The sequence below is a fragment of the Aquarana catesbeiana genome, linkage group LG02, assembly GCF_042186555.1.
Source record: "Aquarana catesbeiana isolate 2022-GZ linkage group LG02, ASM4218655v1, whole genome shotgun sequence".
Taxonomy (NCBI): domain Eukaryota; kingdom Metazoa; phylum Chordata; class Amphibia; order Anura; family Ranidae; genus Aquarana; species Aquarana catesbeiana.
The window spans coordinates 476,488,855-476,508,660 of NC_133325.1; the positions used below are offsets into that span (position 1 = coordinate 476,488,855).

General features: G+C 41.0%; 1 protein-coding gene across 3 annotated transcripts in view; it reads left to right on the forward strand.

Annotated features, from left to right (window-relative positions):
• Nucleotides 1-19,806, forward strand: part of TAFA3 (TAFA chemokine like family member 3) — a 701,431-nt gene that overhangs the window by 286,995 nt on the left and 394,630 nt on the right. For all 3 annotated transcript variants that reach the window (XM_073615718.1, XM_073615717.1, XM_073615719.1), the window contains one exon: nt 8,705-8,820. In XM_073615718.1, the coding sequence (XP_073471819.1) occupies nt 8,706-8,820 (115 nt within the window). In that variant the 5' untranslated portion in view covers nt 8,705. The remainder of the gene's footprint in view (nt 1-8,704; nt 8,821-19,806) is intronic.

The following is a 19,806-nucleotide window of genomic DNA, read 5'->3' on the forward strand; positions in this document are numbered from 1 at the left end:
TGTATACTGTGTACACCACCAGAAGTGTAGTAGAAACTGTACACACTGTATTAGATACTGTGTCCACACTGCCTGAAGTGTATTAGAAACAGTACACCACGGAATGCACTGTAGATATAGGCTACACTGAATGCAGAGTATATATATACACACTGCCTGACGTCTATTAGAAACTGTACACACTGTATTAGATACTGTGTACACTGCATGCACTGTATTAGCAACTGTACAATGGCTGCACTGTATTATAAACTGTATACACCACCAGAAGTGTATTAAAAACTGTACACACTCTATTGGATACTGTGTACACCGCCTGCACTGTATTAGCAACTGTAAACCATGGAATGCACTGTAGATATAGGCTACACTGGATGCAGAGTGTATATATATATATATATATATATACACACAAGAGACTGTATCTACTGTATATATTAGTACACTGCCTGCACTGATCAAATACAGTGCCACTAACTCTGTCCACGCCAACAGCACTCTGTAAGCAGCCTTATACTGTGTGGGGCGTGGACTTAGTCCACCTGAGCCATGATTGGCCAAAGGCACCCTGCCTTTGGCCAATTATGGCTCTCTCAGCAAAGTGCGCTGCAGGTCAGGTGCATGCTTTGGCCAATCATCATATAGCAATGCACTGTGATATTGCAGTGCATTATGGGGCATTCTGCGGTGCTCAAACTTTCCACGAACGCCCCATATGTTCGGTTCGTATTAGAACAAGCGACTCAAACCCTGGGCTCATCCATATATATATATATATATATATATATATATATATATATATATATACACACACATGTATGTTTACTTGAGAAAAGCAACTGACTATTCTCCTGCAAATGTTGACTACTTTCACCTTTGACATTTGTTGAGCAATTCCCAATATGCCGATTTCTTTAAAAGTTACCCAGCATGTTACAAGAAGATTTTGTCACACTCCCAGGTGTGTTGACTTAATAAGAAACCAGCACATTAGAAGGAACTTTGTTTCCCAGTAGCTTCTACTAATAAGTCCTTTCGGCAAAGCTCAGTCCAGCAGAATGAGGAAGCGACAATTATTGATATTGTGCAGGGACGGGGAAAAGATAGCAAGTTACTTACAGCTTAATGACTGCACAGGTCGGCAGGGCTGGGATTACTCTCTTTGTTGTAGATGTTAATTTATTGATATTGTTTTTTGACAGCAAGTGGATGTTACTTGTAATGAAAGTGTCTGATGGGCTAGTTGCCAGTCAAGTTGAAAACAAGTATGCTGTCTTTATGTGTAGCAGACTACACATACAGTTAGAGTTAGAATTAGAATATATACTTTGATTAACTTTACAAGCTTTCTTAAAGTTCCTGACAGACTCCATGGCAGCATACGTTTGGGTAGCCCCACACTTGCTCCTCTCCCATAGGACCCCACTCCCATAAATGTTCAGGCTGAGACAGAGGCCGCATTCCTTTTTTGTCCTCTTCACTCATAGGACCAATTTTGTATGAAGTTTTCCTACCTTTTGGAAGTATCGTGCGGATGTCAGGAGCATCCTATGTGGTATCCAGAAGTCTTCCAGGATGGCTCGAGTGGTCACTGAGTCCCCAGCGGGTGGGTGTTATGGCACCTAGAGAGTGGGCCCTGCCATCGGTGGGTGATTGCATTGGCTTGGAGCCCTGCTATTAGCGGGTGGCCGTTAAATCTGCCCAGCGTAGATACAGCAGCTGCAATCCTTCCGCTGGGATCTGGGTCGCCCTGCAGATGCAGCGATTGCACTGCAGAAGAGGTCTAGGATATGTGAGTATCTTTGGCCTGAGGTCAGCAGAAGGGACCAGATGCCATGCGAGCTGTTAGGGGGTAACTCCACTTATGTTAAAAAAAAAAAAAAACAAAAACATATGGAGATGACTATACTCTCTGAGTGATTGATGTGAATTGCAACATTTTATCAAAGTTTGGTGCAGTCACCTATCTTTGTCTTTTTTTTCTGTCCTGAGCAGATAATTGTTTCATTAATCACCTGCTGGAGTCATGGTGCTCTGATGTGAGAAGCTGCAGTGCCAGTATACCTTTAGCAGTAGTTAACCCTTTAGGGGTTTTTCTCACCTAGCAGACAGGGTGGCGGGGCCACCCGGTGACATAAACGTGATGTCAGAGGAAGGAGGGGTCACCCATTTACGTCACCGGGTGGCCCTGCCCTCAGCTATATAACAGCTGTCAATGAGAAGAAGCTTCACTTGGCACGAGCCTCCCATGGAGGCGGAGCTGTTGCGCTTTTTTTTCTTTTTTTCGGTCCGTCGGGTAGCGTGAGATGGATCTACATCGCGGGACATTTTAATTTTTTATTTTTTAATAAAGGACTTGTCCCAAAGTGTCTCCTGTCATTTTTACTATTTTTGACACTTTTTTGTGAATTGGTAGGGGTACAATGCACCCGTTACCAATTCAGATGGGGGGGCGGGATCTGGGGGTCCCCTTGTTAAAGGGGGCTTCCAGATTCTGATAAGCCCCTCGCCTGCAGACCTCCACAACCACCGGGCAAGGGTTGTGGGGATGAGGCCCTTGTCCCTATCAACATGGGGACCAGATGCATTGGGGGCTACTCTAAAGCATCCTTCCCATGTTGAGGGCATGTGGTCTAATATGGTTCAGGGGAGGTGCTCTCACGTCCCCCCTCTTTTTCTGCGGCCTGACAGGTTTCGTGCTCAGATAAGGATCTGGTATGGATTTTGGGGGGACCCCTATGCCATTTTTTTCTTTAATTTTGGCGCATGGTTCCACTTAAAACCCATACCAGACCTAAAGGGTCTGGCATGGATTTTAGGGGGACCCTACGCAATTTTTAAAAAATAATTTGGTGCAGGGTTCCCCTTAATATCCATACCAGACCTGAAGGGCCTGGTATGGAATTTGGGGGGACACTTACGCACTTTTTTTTTAATTTTGGTTCGGTGTTCCCCTTAATATTCAAACCAGACCCAAATTACCTGGTAATGGACTGGGGGGAACCCATGATGTTTTTTTCAATGAGTATTATCTACATTGCCGAGACCCAACAGTTCATTACAGCCACGGTCAGTTTTAAATGACTTTTTTTCCTTTAGAAATGTCAGTTTGCTGTGGTACTGTTCTAAACACAAGAAAACGGCGCCACTTTACAGGCATACTATAGACACCCCCCAGGCATGATATTTAAAGGAATATTTAATTTTTATTGTTTCACTTTAAGCATTATTAAAATCAATGCTCCTGAAAAAACGTCAGTTTTTAAAACTTATTTTTGCATTGATACATGTCCACTGGGGCAGGACCCGGGTCCGCAAATGCTTTTTATGGCAATAAATTGCATGCAAGCTTTTAAAATTAGCACTTTTGTTTTTTTAATGTTAATGTCCCATAGACCTTCGAATTTGCCGCGAACACCGCATAATGTTCGCTGTTTGGCGAACAGGCGAGCACCTGATGTTCGAGTCAAACTTACATTCGACTCGAACATTGGGCTTATCCCTAGTTGCAGCCTGTGAACCTGCCACAACCCTTGCCTCTCTTCCAATGCAATGGAGTTGAGATGAAGAATATTCATTCTACCCTAAAGAATAATTCTGACAAGTAGGACAATCTTGTCTGCATTGTGGGAGTTTAAACTGTCCCCTTCAAGGGCTTGCTTCATTTGACAGTATAGAGCTGGGAATAATCCTGACAAGTGGGGCAATCTTGTCTGCATTGCAAGAGTTTAAACTGTCACCTTCAAGAGGTAGCTTCACTTGATAGCAAAGAGCTGGGATTGCATTTAGTCTGGTCTCCTGCCTCAGAGTAAATGTTAGACATGTGCAGAACCAAAACATTTGGTTTGTTTCGATTCGTTATCTACATAAATTTGTTTAGTTATATTTGCTGTGTGTCGTCAGCGTTGAAATTATATTGAAAGCCGTGAGAGGTTTTCCAGGGAGGAGGTGTAGATTGAAAATAAAATTGTCCAAGAACAGAACCTTGGGGGACCCTGACGGAGAAGGGAAGAGGAGTGGAGGAAGTAGAATTGTAAGTGACGCTGAAGGTGCGCTGAGATAATAGTTTTCGAATTCGAATAGTTTTCAAATTGATTCTATTTGAATTTTGGGAAACGGTTATATTCTTTCTATACTATTCTATTCTATTGATTTTTTAATTATATTCTTTTCAATTCCATTATAGTCTATTCTATTCTATTCCGTTCTTTTTTTATATTCTTTTCTATTCTATTCTTTTCTTATGTATTCAAATTCTATTTTATTCTATTTTAAATTTGAATTTCAGAAGATGGTTATATTCTTTCTATTTTATTCTATATCTTTTTTATTCTAGTATATGCTATTTTATTTTTTTCTATTCTATTCTTTTATTTTCTATTCTGTTTTACTCTCTTTGGAAATTGGAAAACAAATTGAAAACTATTTGAAAATTATTCAAATTCAAAAACTTTTTGAATTCGAAAACTATTCGAATCGATTCTAATTCGAATTTCTTCCGAATTTTTTTTTAGTTATTTCGGATTTGTTTAAACTCGGTATACACGCCAATTTCCGAAAATTTGTCCGAATTTCAATTCAGAATGAGACGAACTGCACATGTCTAGTAAATGTCTGCCAAATGAAAGAAGACTGCAGTTCAAGAGTCAGTGTCTAACTCCAAAGAGGTTTGCTCCTGCAGTTCCCGGCTTAATTATTATTATATGTGTGTCTCTCTCCGCCAATGCTAGGTGATCCCAGTGTGCGCTATCTTGAACCACTGCATGAGGAGGCCATCCACTTTCCTACTTAACACATTTCCCTGGCTCTGCTGACTCTGCTGGAGTAACACTCTTTCCTCACTGTTCATGGAGACACTGTTAGTAATGTGGCCTTTCCCATTCTGGCTCTTGAATGATGCCATGTGTACAAAAATGTTGATATATGTTCTAATACCTATTTCATCTTATAGACCACATGCACAACAATTCTTAAACTTTCCCCGAGGAAGGAGTCCAAGGACTCTGAAACGTGTTGGATTAGTTTATGCATATGTGTAAATGATAGTACAACTGACTTCTGTTAATATTGTGTTATATTATACTCTCCATTTTTACAATATATTTTTTTATATGTATGTATATTTTAATATTGCACACAAATCTTTTTGATATTTTATAAATATTGTATGTTTTAAATACTGAATACAAGTGTACACTTTTTGAGCCTATAAAGTCCCATTTCTAGTAGGAGGTACATAATTTTTTTACTAATCCCAGGGACATTGCCATATCAAGTAGAAAATTAACCTCTAATTTGTTTACCACTTCTAATAGGAGGGTACAGCCTTGGTCTCAGTCATTTGGACCCTCAGGACAAACACTTCAGACCATGTTGGACAATCAGTCACCTTCAAGCCTCGGACTGTGCCAGGAAGAATCCTTTGCTCCAACAATAATAGACAAATTCTGCAAGCCAACGTCCATCTTACCGTCTCTAGGAATGGCAATTTCAATTCCAGCAGATGTGATTTTAGGATGAGTACTCAGAGGGATGCCTATTTCCAACTCCCAGAGCTGTCTTTTCTGATGTACCTCTGTTTCTACCTGGGTCAAGACATTATGCAGCATACATGTCTGCTGGTTGGATTCTTGATTCACTCCTTCTCTAACCACTTCCCGACCAGCTCCTGTATATATACAGCGACAGAATGGCTCTGATGCGTGAATAGCCGTATATATACTGCGGCTCTTTTAAGAGACATAGAAGGTGTGCCCACTGTACGGCAGGGGACCCAATTGTGCATGGCCTGCAGGCGCTATCCCCGCTGGCCACCCGTGATTGTGGGCACGAGAGCAGGAACGAGGATTTGTGTATGTAAACACACAAATCCCTGTCCTATCAGGGGAGTAGAAACAGGTCGTCTGTTCCTACTAAGTAGGGACAACGATATGTCTCCGCCCCCAGTCAGTCCAATCCCCTCACAGTTAGAACACACCTAGGGAACACACATTTAACCCCTTGATTGCCCCCTAGTGTTAACCCCTTCCCTGCCAGTGACATTTATACAGTAATCAGTGGCTATTTTTAGCTCTGATTGCTGTCTAAATGTCAATGGTCCCAAAAAGTGTCAAAAGTGTCCAATCTGTCAGCCAAAATGTCGCAGTCCCATTAAAAATCGCTGATCACCGACATTAGTAAAAAAATAATAATAAAAATGCCATAAATCTATTCCCTATTTTGTAGATGCTATAACTTTTGGGCAAACCACCCAATATACGCTTATTGCAATTTTTTTTACCAAAAATATGTAGAAGAATACATATTGGCCTAAACTGATGAAGAATTGTTTATTTTTTTTTTAAATTTGGGATATTTATTATAGCAAAAAGTAAAAAAAAATTGTGTTTTTTTAAAAATTGTCACTCTTCTTTTGTTTATAGCATAAAAAATAAAAACCACAGACGTGATCAAATACCAACAAAAGAAAGCTCTATTTGTGGGAAGAAAAGGACGTAAATTTTGTTTGGGTACATCGTCGCACGTCTGTGCACTTGTCAATTAAAATAACGCAGTGCCCTATCACAAAAAATGGCCTGGTCAGGAAGGGGGTAAATTCTTCTGGGGCTGAAGTGGCTAGACAAAGATTCCTGTCAAGAATACAGAGTGAGTTCTCAGAACCCTACATATGATTGGCTGGCTAGTCTTCCAAAAAGGGTCATCTGACTCCTACGGAAATCCTTGTGTACCCGAGAGCTTAATTCACCACGGTTCAGAATACATTGTTTTTTTGCCACTAGAGCATACTGGTGGTAGGACACTGGGTAATCCTGGCTTTTCTCTCTTCACCTGTCAGCGTAAACGGTGTTAAAACTACACATGTGAGGTATCACCACAAACGTTAGAGTGAGAGTAATAATTCTAGCTCTAGACCTCCTCTGTAACACTAAACATGTAAATTAAAGCGTGGCCTATGGAGATTTTCAAGTACCATAGTTTGCCGCCATTCCACAAGTGTGCACAATTTTGAAGCGTGACATGTTAGGTATCTATTTACTCGGCGTAACACAATTTTTCACATTATACAAAAAAATTGGGCTAACTTTATTGTTTAGTTTTTTTTTAAATGCAAAAAAAAGCTTTTGAAAAATTGCTGCGCAAATACCGTGCGAGATAAAGAGTTGCAACGACCACCATTTTATTCTCCAGGGTGTCTGCTAAAAAAACCTGTATAATGTTTGGGGGTTCTGAGTATTTTTCTAGCAAAAAAAATATGATTTTTACGTGTAGGAGAGAAGTGTCCGAATTGGCTTGGGTAGCAAGTTGTTAATAGTGAATGTGTGCCAGCTTGAGAGATGTATATCAGCTATGGGGAGACTGCAGACTTAGTAACCCGCTCTCCCCTTCCCCCCACCCCACATACACACACTCCCCTACTCTTCTGACCCTACTTGTCAGTATTTAATGTCCCCTGCAAACAAATCCGTCCTGTATCCTGACATGAACGGCTACCTGCTTATCTGCACAAACTTTCCTCAGACCGCAGCTCAGTGCTCACCTATTTCTCTGCTGTGTCAGCATAGGCTGTGCTCCAGCTCTGGCTTCTCTCAACAGGCCACTGTCAATCAAGGTTGGGGGTTGGATCGGAGGGCTGAAGGGTACAGAGTGAGTGTGCAGGAGATCACGGGGGGGGGGGATTTACTCAGAAGCAGCGGCAGCTGGAGGGTTGGTCGGTCAGCGGGGACACAGTGTGGGCCAGGACACCTCCTCTCCGGAAGTGACGTCATAACTAGGAGAACCAAGCACAACAACCCCCGCACGCGCACGAGAGCAGCCGTTCTAAACAAGAGCCGCACCGACCCGTGTCATTTGACGGTGGGCGGGCGGCAACTAGTTAAATTATAAATGTCAAAAATATTTATTTGAGATTATACAACAATTGCAAATCAGAGTGATTCAAAGTGAATTTTATATAGAGTAAATCATTTTGGTCATCTGTAATGGTTATGCACTTTTTATTATTATTATTACTTTTTTTTATTTAGAATTGTAAAAAACTGTTATTTGAAAATATACAACAGTTACAAATCAGACAGATCCAAGTTGAATTTCATATTAAGTTACCGTATTTATCGGCGTATAACACACTTTTCCTCTCTGAAAAAAAATCACCTTCTCCTACACTGCTCCTCCTGTGTCAGGGGGGCTGTATACTGGATGGGGGCTGTGTACTGTGCAGGGGGAGGGGGCTGTGTACTGGATTGGGGGGCTGTGTACTGGAGGGGGGGCTGTGTACTGTGCAGAGGGAGGGGGTTGTATACTGGATGGGGTGTGTGTAATGTGCAGGGGGGGGGCTGTGTACTCGATGGGGGGCTGTGTAGTGGGGAGGGGGGCTATGTACTGTGTATGGGGAGGGGGACTGTGTACTGTAAAGGGGGCTGTGAAAACATTTTTCCTCTTAAAATTGGGGTGCGTGTTATACGCCTGTGCCTCTTAAACGCCGATAAATATGGTAATTGTTTTGGTCATCTTTAGTAGTAGTTACTTTTTAACTTATTGCAATAAAAATACATTTTTGTTGTTACCATCTATAAATTGTTGTTTTCATGACTCAGATTTATAATATCACTGTTGTAAACATTTTTTATAGGTAACAGGTGTGTGAGTAAGAATGATTTGTATGATATTTTGGGTTAAATTAATGTCTTTTTTTCTTGTTTTACAGAATGGGTAAAAGAGAGATACAAAGCTTTATCAGATGGTTACTGGTTCTCACGCTTTGCCTTTTAACCCTATGGGGAAGGATAACATCAGCATCAACACATCACAGAATTCATTCAGGTAGGCCTTTTTAGCAGATTAATGCCGAGTCATATAACGCTAATCACAGACTGACAATTTAAAAAGCCTAATTGACCTCTTTCAGCAACTTAAAGTGGACCTTGTAAGGTACACTTATCTTACCAAATACTATTAATGGGTATAAAAATGTACCTTTAAAGAAAAAGGTTAAGGTTATATTTACCTCACTCCTTGTATTCAAAGGGAGGATAACATCACACCCCTTCCTGCTAGATCCTGGAGAATACAGAGCAGTCGAAATCTTGCAAGAAAACACTTTTGCATAGAACCTGTCTTCTCGTGAGATTTCACTTGCTCTGAATTTCCCAGGAATCAACCCAGAAGAACGGTGATGTCACATCCAGTGATGAAGAGGACAGCGGTAAAGTAAATGTAATCTTTTTTTTATTATACACCTACTAACACAAGGCACTTTGTTAATTGGGAGGGAACCCAGGCAATGTGAGCAAATCCTGCATTTTACTGCACGGTCTGCTTTGAGGATTTCATGGAAAGGGTTAGGAAAACCTACCAAACATGCATATTTTATATTAAAGCCAAACTCCAGGAATTACACAAAAACTGCCCTTGCACTGCAAGGGCTAAATGTATAATAAGTCTAGGGGTAAAGGAATATGGTGTAATAATTACTTTACACCTCACCCTGGTAGGATTTGGGCATTAACCTCTTCCCTCTGATGCTTTAGGCTGAGGGCAGGCTATCCCTGTCCATATGTAGGAGTGTCTTAGGGAAGAGGCTTTCGGGGAACAGTCATACAGGTGGAGGGAGCCTGCTGGAGAGCAGAATAAAGTTTTATAGCTTGTTCCACTACCCCTAGACTTAACAAACATTTAATGCTTCCAGTGATGGGGAACGGGGGGGGGGGGGGGTGTAGGGGGTGGTGGGTGGATGGGCATTGCATAGGTAGTTTTTGTTTTATTTTTTTGTCTTTACCAAATGGTATGTACGATTTCAGTGTTGCTAAGTAATATTCATTTTCAAGTTTTTTTCATAGCAAGTTTTTTTTCATAGCATAGAATATAATGTTTTATTTCTGATTTTCAGTGTTCGCTACCAACAAAAGCTCATCCAGGAACTAAGGAAATTTTACCGAGTATATCATTGATAGTTACTGTGCTTGATATTACTAGTCATGTTGCAATAATTGTATTATCATGTAGCTGTGGTTTCTTCTTTTGTGCAAATGGAAATAAGGTTGAGAAATGTTTTGATTATAGCTATGTTCCCCTGCAATGAAGATACTGTATGTTTAAAGCTGTAACAAAATGCATTTTGAAAAAGACTTGGAAATGTGCCTGACGAATGCTTTTCAACTGTTTTCACTTCTCTGTTGAGAGTTGATTGTGGTTTAATAATGATATCCTATTAGTTTTAACTAAGACCCTTTCTTTTTTTGCCAAAGGGCAGTGTTTCTTGACTGTATTGATATTGTACCTCTCATGGGAGTAAGTTCCTCTATTTCATGGACCATGGCCAAATTTAGACTTCCTGCATCCCTGGGCCAGTTATCTTGTGCTACCTCCCTCCAACCCTAGTGGGCTAGCCTTAAAACACAGAAATAGGATCAGATGCCAAAGCCACACAGGACATGCTGGGGGCGTGGATAAATAGAGACACTGACAGTTCATCCTGAGCAGCTGAACTGTATATACTGTATTATGCCACCAACAAAAATTAACAAGCTGTGAAGAGTCACCAACAATGAAGAAACAGATAGTTTGCTGGCAAAAGCTTCAGTAAAACCTTTTAAAAACATAGCAATTTTAATGTGCCCACACTTTCCCCTCTAGTAGATCTGGTGTCTTCGACTACAGTCCATGTTGCAGAAGTCCAGTGTTTACCTATTAATTGCTTGTTAAATGAAAATGGTATTTACTATCAGCTTAAAATGGTAACAATTACATGTCCTTAACAACAAAAAATGCCTCTTGTACCTGTGGGAAGTAATCCAAATACTCCTTTCATTGGCTAAGAACCTCTCTCAGAGGAAACGTAGAGGCTATGGAACTACATGGCAACATAATGCACTACAACCTGCCTAGCTGACTTACTTTCCAGCTGGTGGAGGTGCCTGAGACTTGTAGCTGGAGATCTACTAGTTGTCTGTCACTGGGAAAGAATATTTAACACCATTTCCTAATTCTAAAAGTAGTTGTTATTGGAGCAAAGGGTACTAAAGAAAAGTACTAAAGCTCATTAAAATTATAATATGTAGTTTATAGCAGAACTGGAAGCAACCTTTGTAATGGAACCAGCACGTGCGTATCACACATTGACATACAATGTGTACATTACTTTTTTCATGACAGGTTCCCTTTAAATGGTTAAATAATAATGAATTCATCAGTCTAAAACATTAAGAGCATTTATTTATAGTAGTATTTGGTGATTTTGGGGAGGGAAACAATGTCCTATGAAAAAGCTGTTTCACCTATTATAGTCTGTCAACATTGCTTAGCCTCCTAACTGTAAGATGCTGGTGTGGTTTGATGAAATGTGAATCTAGTCAGGAAATATTTTTGGTAGATTGAGCAGAGCATAAATATGTCTCACTGCTATATTTCAGTGTTCTAATTTATTTGAACTGAACAATTTATAGCAGACATGGCATGAAAAATGACTTAAACTGTAATGTGAATTGTTTTCTCTGCTTTGTAAAGCTATTGAAACGTGTAAAAAATATTATCTGTGTTTTATGATGGTGTGGAGAGCCTAACCCTGTCATTTACACAATGTTGAGCTCAACTTGTTTTTTTTGCCCTACTTTTCATGTGTGAAGCCAGCAATATCGCTTCCCTGAGATCTACTGCACAATTTCTCTGTCTTCTTACCAGACCTCAGAGGCATTGAGGAGAAATGTGATGCTACTAGTACTAGTACTAACAAGGCTGCTCAAAAATGTTATCTTTGAAATATCATGTACATACTGTAGAAAGTGCAGTCAATGGGGGTAATTTGCTAAAGTAGAGTGTGTTTCCCTAGCAATGTACTGTAAATGTTCACTTTGAAATGTTTAATTTAATGTTTAATTTAACTGTAAATAATTTGTTTGGGCTAAATAGATGCACCCGCTGTATAAATTCTATGTAGCATTAGCTACATACAGTATACAGTTCTGCAGAATGGGAACTTTCTTAACCCCTCTTGGAACAAAACTGAGTTGGCTGAGTGCTGCTCTTCCATTCACAGGAAGCTTTGTATTTTATGAATGGATACAAGGCTTACTCTGATTGGGTGAGGTGGAGAAGCAGGAAGATGATATCATGATCTCAATATCAGCCAATCAGAGTAAGCCTTGTATTCATTCATAAAATACAAATTGTCCTGTTATTGGTTGAACAGTGCACAACCCCGCTTGACTTTGTTCCTAGAATGTGGCAGGAAGTTCCCATCCTTCCTTTTGCCGGAAAACAGCACCGATGCTACATGCATTTTATACAGCACTCCCAGTGATTAGGGATGAGCCGAACACCCCCCCCCCCGGTTTGGTTCGCAGCAGAACATGCGAACAGGCAAAACATTTTGAACACACGAACACCGTTAAAGCCTATGGGACACGAACATGAAAAATCAAACCTGCTAATTTTAAAGGCTTCTATGCAAGTTTTTGTCATAAAAAGCATTTGGGGACCTGAGTCCTGCCCCAGGGGACATGTATCAATGCAAAAAAAGTTTTAAAAATGGCCCTTTTTTCAGGAGCAGTTTAATAATGCTTAAAGTGAAACAATAAAAGTGAAATATTCCTTTAAATTTTGTACCTGGGGGGTGTCTATAGTATGCCTGTAAAGTGTCGCATGTTTCCCGTGTTTACAACAGTTCCTGCACAAAATGACATTTCTAAAGGAAAAAAAGTCATTTAAAAGTACTCGCGGCTATAATGAATTGTCGGTCCCGGCAATACACATAAAAGTCATTGAAAAAAAGTCATGTTACCAGGCCCTTTGAGTCTTGTATGAATATTAAGGGGAACCCTGAACCAAAATTTAAAAAAGAAATTGCTTGGGGGTCCCCACAAATTCCATACCAGGCCCTTCAGGTCTGGTATGGGTATTAAGGGGAAGCCTGTGCCAACATTTTTTAAAAAATGGTGTGGAGGTCCCCCCAAAAATCCACACCAGACCCTTATCTGAGCATGCAACCTGGTGGGCCACAGGAAAAAAGGGGCGACAAGAGAGCGCCCCCCCTCCTGAATTGTACCAGGCCACATGCCCTCAACATGCGGAGGGTGCTTTGGGGTAGCCAAAGCACGGTGTCCCCATGTTGATGGGGACAAGGGCCTCATCCCCACAACCCTTGTCCAGTGGCTGTGGGGGTCTGCGGGCGGGGGCTTATCGGAATCTGGAAGCCCCCTTTAACAAGGGGACCCCCAGATCCTGGCTTCCCCCCAACGGGGGGAACGGGGTACCCTACCATTTCACAAAAAAAGTGTGAAAATGGTAAAAATGACATGACACGGCTTGGGAACAAGTCCTTTATTAAAAAAATAATAAAATAATACTGTCCCACGCAGGTTTCTTCTTCTTCTCTTCCTCCACTGATGGACCGAAAAAGAAAAAAAAATGTGACTGACCAGCCTCCATGGGAGGCACCCGCCATAATGACCAATCTGTCACCTGAGAGGATGGTCATTACGGTGGGTGCCTCCCATGGAGGTGGGTCAGTCACGTTTTTTCTTTCTTTTTCGGTCTGTTGGTGGAGCAAGAGAAGAAAAAGAAGCCTTCGTGGAACAGTTTTTTTTATTTTTTAATAAAGGACTTGTCCCCAAGCCGTGTCATGTAATTTTTACCATTTTCACACTTTTTTTGTGAAATGGTAGGGGTACATTTGTACCCTGTTACCATTTCACACAGGGGGGTGGCCGGGATCTGGGGGTCCCCTTGTTAAAGGGGGCTTCCAGATTCCGATAAGCCCCCCGCTCGCAGACCCCCACAACTATCGGGCAAGGGTTGTGGGGATGAGGCCCTTGTCCCCATCAACATGGGGACAAGGTGCTTTGGGGGGCTACCCCAAAGCACCCTCCCCATGTTGTGGGCATGTGGCCTGCTATGGTTCAGGAGGGGGTGGCTCTCTCTCGTCCCCACTCTTTTCCTGCGACCTGCCAGGTTGCGTGCTTGGATAAGGGTCTGGTATGGATTTTTTGGGGGAACCCCACGCCGTTTTTTTTTTAATTTTGGCGTGGGGTTCCCCTTAATATCCATACCAGACCTGAATATTTCACTTTTATTGTTTCACTTTAAGCATTATTAAAATCACTGCTCCCGAAAAAATGGTCATTTTTAAAACTTTTTTTTTGCATTGATACATGTCCCCTGGGGCAGGACCCAGGTCCCCAAACACTTTATATGACAATACCGTGCCTTTAAAATTAGCACTTTTGATTTCTCCCATAAACTTTTAAAGGGTGTTCCACGGCTTTCATATTTAATGTTCATCAAAACTTGAAGTTAGGCTTTAAAATAAAACTCAGAAAAATAAGCATTGTGGTGTTTTGTTCTAAAATTCAAACCAGACACTTATTCAGGTATGCAGCCTGGGTGGCCATGAAAAGGCAGGTTGCAAGTATGTGCGCCCCCTTCCTGAACCATATAAAGTTACATTCTTTTCACATTGGATGGTTACCTTGCACAGGACATGCAGTTTAGCCTCCCCCTTGCAGGTCACCTTTTTCCTATGCTGAAAGGACAAGGGCCTCTTCCACACATCCGGTCCCCAAAGTGATGTATGGTTTTGTGGATGGACTTATATAAATCTGAAAGCTCTCTTTAGAATAAGGGAGGGATCACTGTCCTTCCTTTCCTGGCCACCCAGACTTCATGCCTGCAAAAGGATCTAGTTTGAATTTTAAAGCGGTATTAAACCCAAAGCCAAAAAAGGTAGGGACTATTCAATACTGTTCATTAACTTAATTTGTAGTTTTAAGATTTCCCCCAACTATGTTATTTAAAGGGTAACTTCACTTTCGTGGGGAAAAAATAGCAAATAAAGAAAAAATAATGTAGCGTATTCATTTGCGACACAAGTCATATTGTAATTCAATGCTATTAAAAATGACCTTTCCTTTACAATCTACAGCTCTGTAATTTTCTGAAAATGCACTGCAATATGGCTGCCTACTCCCTTGAGAAACATAATTTCCTGTTTGTGTGATTGGCTCACTGGATTTCCCAGAAGTCTGCACTAAGATACAAGTCAGATTTTCGGCATTCCCTGCAACAAAAATGTCATTTTGGTGAGATACTCCCAATAGGAAATCACGTCTAAAGGGATGAAGGCCCAGCAGCTTTCCTCATTAGAGCCCTGCAGGTGCACAGCTGATTGATAATTATGAAACCACTCCCATTAGATTAAGTTTCCACATGGACACAGAGAGACTCACAGGGATTTCTTCAGAATAACAAAAGCTAGGAATCTGCAACATAGTTAGTTAAAATCCCTGTAACGTACATAAATCACCCAGAGGGGAATGTTTTTTTTCTCCACAAAAGTGGAGTTATGCTTTAAATGGCTTGTGTATTTTCAGTTTTGCCACATGAAAATAACCTATCCCTGCTGAACTTCTTTTAATTTGTTTTGCTTTGCATTTGTATATGTCACACCCATGGCAGTGCCCAACTACCCATGCCCTTTTTAACAATAGCTTGCAAATTAGCTTTGAAAAAGGACAGAAACGATAGCAAGATTCAACTTAGACTTTAATAGGGTCTGTACTGTGTTTGGTGTTGCCCACTTCCCACTTGGTTTACTGAACCTTTCACATCCCAAACTTTGCCTGTTTCACTCATAATAAATGGGTATTAAAACGAACAGAACTTCACCTTTTTTCCCATTGCAATGTGAACTTATATATTTCAAAGTAAACATTCAGTCTGCTAGGTAAACCGCCTCCATTGCTTAGTTAGTCAACCCCAGTGTGTGAATGAGCCAGTGGCACCAGTTTCTCTAGTGTGTTTACATTTATCTGAAAGGTAACTCTTTTAGTAGACAGCATATATGATTTTATGAAAATGGGATAAGAAAAAAAAGGAAGAATAAGTAGAAAATAACAGCAGTGTTGTACAGCTGCCAACAAGTAGGCAATATATATTTTTGGCTGCTGTCGATAGCTGCTTACCTTTTACTCCAGTTCTGGTAAATGGTCTTTTTTTTTTAGTAACACAATGGGGTTGGTTTACTAAAACTGGAGAGTGCAAAGTCTGGTGCAGCTCTGCATAGAAACCAATCAGCTTCCATTTTTTTTTTTTTTTTTGTCAAAGCTTAAATTGAACAAGCTGTAGTTAACATTTGATTGGCTACCATGCACAGCTGCACCGGATTTTGCACTCTCCAGTTTTAGTAGATCAATACCAATGTCTTTTTTAAATGCTGTAGAGTCTTTCAGCCAGTTTCCACCCAGTTTGAAATTGTTATTTTTAAAAAAAAAAAAGTTGCATACTCCTTTCTGACGCATGTCTTAACTAAGAACACATGCATTTTCTGAAGCTGATATTTACCCAAAATTGCAATAGAATATTAGTGGATCGATCCTTATGACTTATTAAGGAAAAAAATATGTTATTTTGGGGGCGATACAATATATTTTACCCTTCTCAAATTTTGTTTTGTGTCTGTTAAGACTTGTTCACATAAAGGTTTTGGAGTCATAGCTAGTAAGCTTTATTTGTCTAACAGGGCAAATCAAAGGGCAGCTGTCTACCCAGTGACTGCTGTTTACTTTATCCACTGAATAATGCATTGACATAAACCTTTGTACACATCAGGTTATAGAACAAGGATATAACTTCCCCAGGCCTGTGGTAAAAATCCTAAGGAAAATATTACATCTGGTACAGACAGAAAACCTTACTGCAGTGTTTTTGCATGACCTATGTGCAGGAGAACAGCAGTAGAAAAAGGTCGTAAACACATTAAATGTAGAAGAAGAGATAAAATGAATCCGTTGTCCCCATGGCACTTCAAACCTTGCTTGGTGTCTTTCTTTATTAAACCATTAAAAATTGCTGAATAAATACCATATTTGTCTATAGCTATGTGTCAGGTGACCACAAACCCTTCAAGAGTTTCCTTCAAACCCTTCAAGACTTCAAAGCAGGAAGGAGGAGAAGAGCTTTCAGGGCCAGTCCAGACTGAGCAATGCTGGATATTCCTCTAGAATCATAGCTCACGATTGTCAGGAAGAGTTCTACATACCGAGTCAGTGAGGTAGGGATGCTTCTGGGCTCCCACAATGCTGTAGGATTACCTATTAGAATGACAGCTGCATAGAAATATTGACCCTGCACAGAGACTCCTACTAAACAGATACCTGGTAGGATCAACAGGTATTTACAGTATAATAAGAAACAAACTAAAACATTAATATATTATGAATTCAAAGCTAATATGGGAAATTAAAGACACAGTGAATTTCATGTGTAGCATAGTCTCTGGCCTTGTTCATTCTAATGAGAACTTCCCAGGCCAAAGATAGCTACATCCTTCTGTATGTGGTGGGTTGAGAGGCATAGTGGGTGCAAGGTGGACAAAGTTATTGGGTGCCAGACACTTCTTGGATGTAAAAGAGGTTTTATATCTCTTAACAGTCCTTTTTTAATTTTGGGGGGAAAGAGGGTTAGGGCCAGGACACCCTTAAGTAGTTGTAGATTTAATTGGCAGACTCCGAGACTTTAATAGGAGGACAGCGGTGCAGGAAAGGCCCCAGCAAGATGCCACATCTGCAAATGCAGGAATGCTGTCACCTATGGCAACAGTTAATAACTCAAACGTAACAGTTCCTTCAGCTTCACTACAACTGCCTCTTGCAGTTCTTCAACACTGAGCTCCCAGTCTCTCACTAGACCCTCTGATTCACTGACTCTGAATCCCTTGAGCTCCTCCAATCTCTGCGGTGGTATCTCCCTCAAGCATCACCCACGCTTCCCTGCTGGGTCCCTAGCTTGGCACTCCAGATACTTCTCAAGCTTCACCCCTGCTGACTGGCTCGGTCCGTGGCTTGACGCACAAGGCTCCTCTGCAAATGTCATCTTTGCTGGTTGGGTCCCTGCCTTGATCACCACCTGAAGTTTCCCGATTCTCCACCGTGCCGGTTTGGTGAGAATGCTGCTCTGGTTCTTTTTTTTTTTTTTTAATTGTATTTTTTATTGAAGTATCAAAGAATAGGTACAAAATTGTATCAAGGTGTACATTGCACTATCAACAAAAGTGCATTATAAACAAACATAATGAAAACAAAAACAAAAAACAAACAAATATAAGTGATAAAAGAGTGTTCACATGAATAAGGCACATATATGTATTAAATCAAATCTTTATGATGTATGCGATAAACATACTGTGGGAAAGTACCCAAAATCCCGCAAGTAGTTCAGAGTATATACACAGGCAACGTAGAATTAAATTATGTTAGGAATAGGGCATATTTGGTAGTATGGGGGTCCCGAATTCCGAAAGATCCCATGGTTCCCATATTTTGTTAAATTGGGGGGTGCAGTCATGTACCGAAGCCGTCAAGAACTCCATTGTCCGAATCTCAGCCACTAAATGTAGAAACCCGGACCATGGGGGAGGTGTATTGGATAACCAGAACAATGGGATAATCCTCCTGGCGGCTAGCATTATATAGGATATCAGTTTGTTTGTCTTTTTTGCTACCCCGAGGGGGGAAGGCCCAAAAGGTAATTCAAAGGATCTAACGGAAGAGACACCCCAGTTACCTTTTGTATAAGCAAATGCACATTATTCCAAAAAGGTTGTATCAAAGAACATTGCCAGAAGATATGGAATAGTGAGCCTATATCAGATCCACACCGCCAACAGAGCTGTGAAACTGAAGGATCATACTTATGGATTACATCGGGAGTTCTGTACCAAAACATGAGGATCTTAACGGTTGTCTCCCTCTGAGTGACACATTTAGAAGATTTAAAGGTAGAGGACCAGATCCTATCCCACATTTGTATTGTGACAGAATGGCCCACCAACTGAGACCACTTGCGCATGTAATGGTGTAATGTTTCCGAAATTGGGGTCGGCTCATGGAGGATACGATAGATACATGAAATTAAGTGCAATTGATTGGGGCCTTGAGCACACAAGTGCTCAAAAGTAGTTGGTTTATCTAGGGTCAGGGATGGTGATTTAGAATGAAAGAAATGTCTAACCTGTAAGTAGAAGTGGAAGGAATGTGATGGTAAATCAAATTTCTCTCTTAAAACGTCAAAGGAATATAGCTTCCTCGTTATGGGATGAACTAGGTTCCGCAGCTGGAAGAGATGTACATTTATCCATGAAAAGATCCTGCCCAGGGACATACTATCTGGAATGAGGGGATTAAGTAGTACATTTACAAGAGGGGAGCAGGGGGACATGAGAGGATAACGTTTGAGGCAATTGCGCCAAATGGTTAAAGTTAGTGCCATTGGGCCAGTACACTGACGTTTATAGATAGGGTCTAAAACAGGGGGAGCGCCCCAAACCAAGGAGCTCGGAACGACCAGATAAAGTACCCCCTTCTCAATGGCAGACCATTGGTTAGGTGCATTTAAGGAAGTCCAAGAGGTGATGGCCCTTAAGTGCGTTGCATGATAATATTTAGTGATGTCCGGGGCTCCCAAGCCTCCTCTGGACCTAATGGAGAACATCACGGAGCTTGCTATGCGGTGGGCACCGCCATTCCATATGAATTTTAAAAAGGATCTTTGAAGTGTTTTTAATTGTGAGGCGGGTACAGCTACTGGGAGAGTTTCGAAGTAATAAAGTAGCTTGGGTAAGATAGACATTTTTAACACATTAATTCTGCCCAATAGAGACAAGGGATATTTGGTCCAGGACGACAGGGACTTATTTATATCCAATATCAGAGGAGGGAAGTTAGTGCTATAGAGGGAGGAGTAGTGAGGGGTAAGTAGAATACCCAAGTATTTAAGAGAGGTACTACACCATTTATAGCTGCTCTGGTTCTTGCTTCA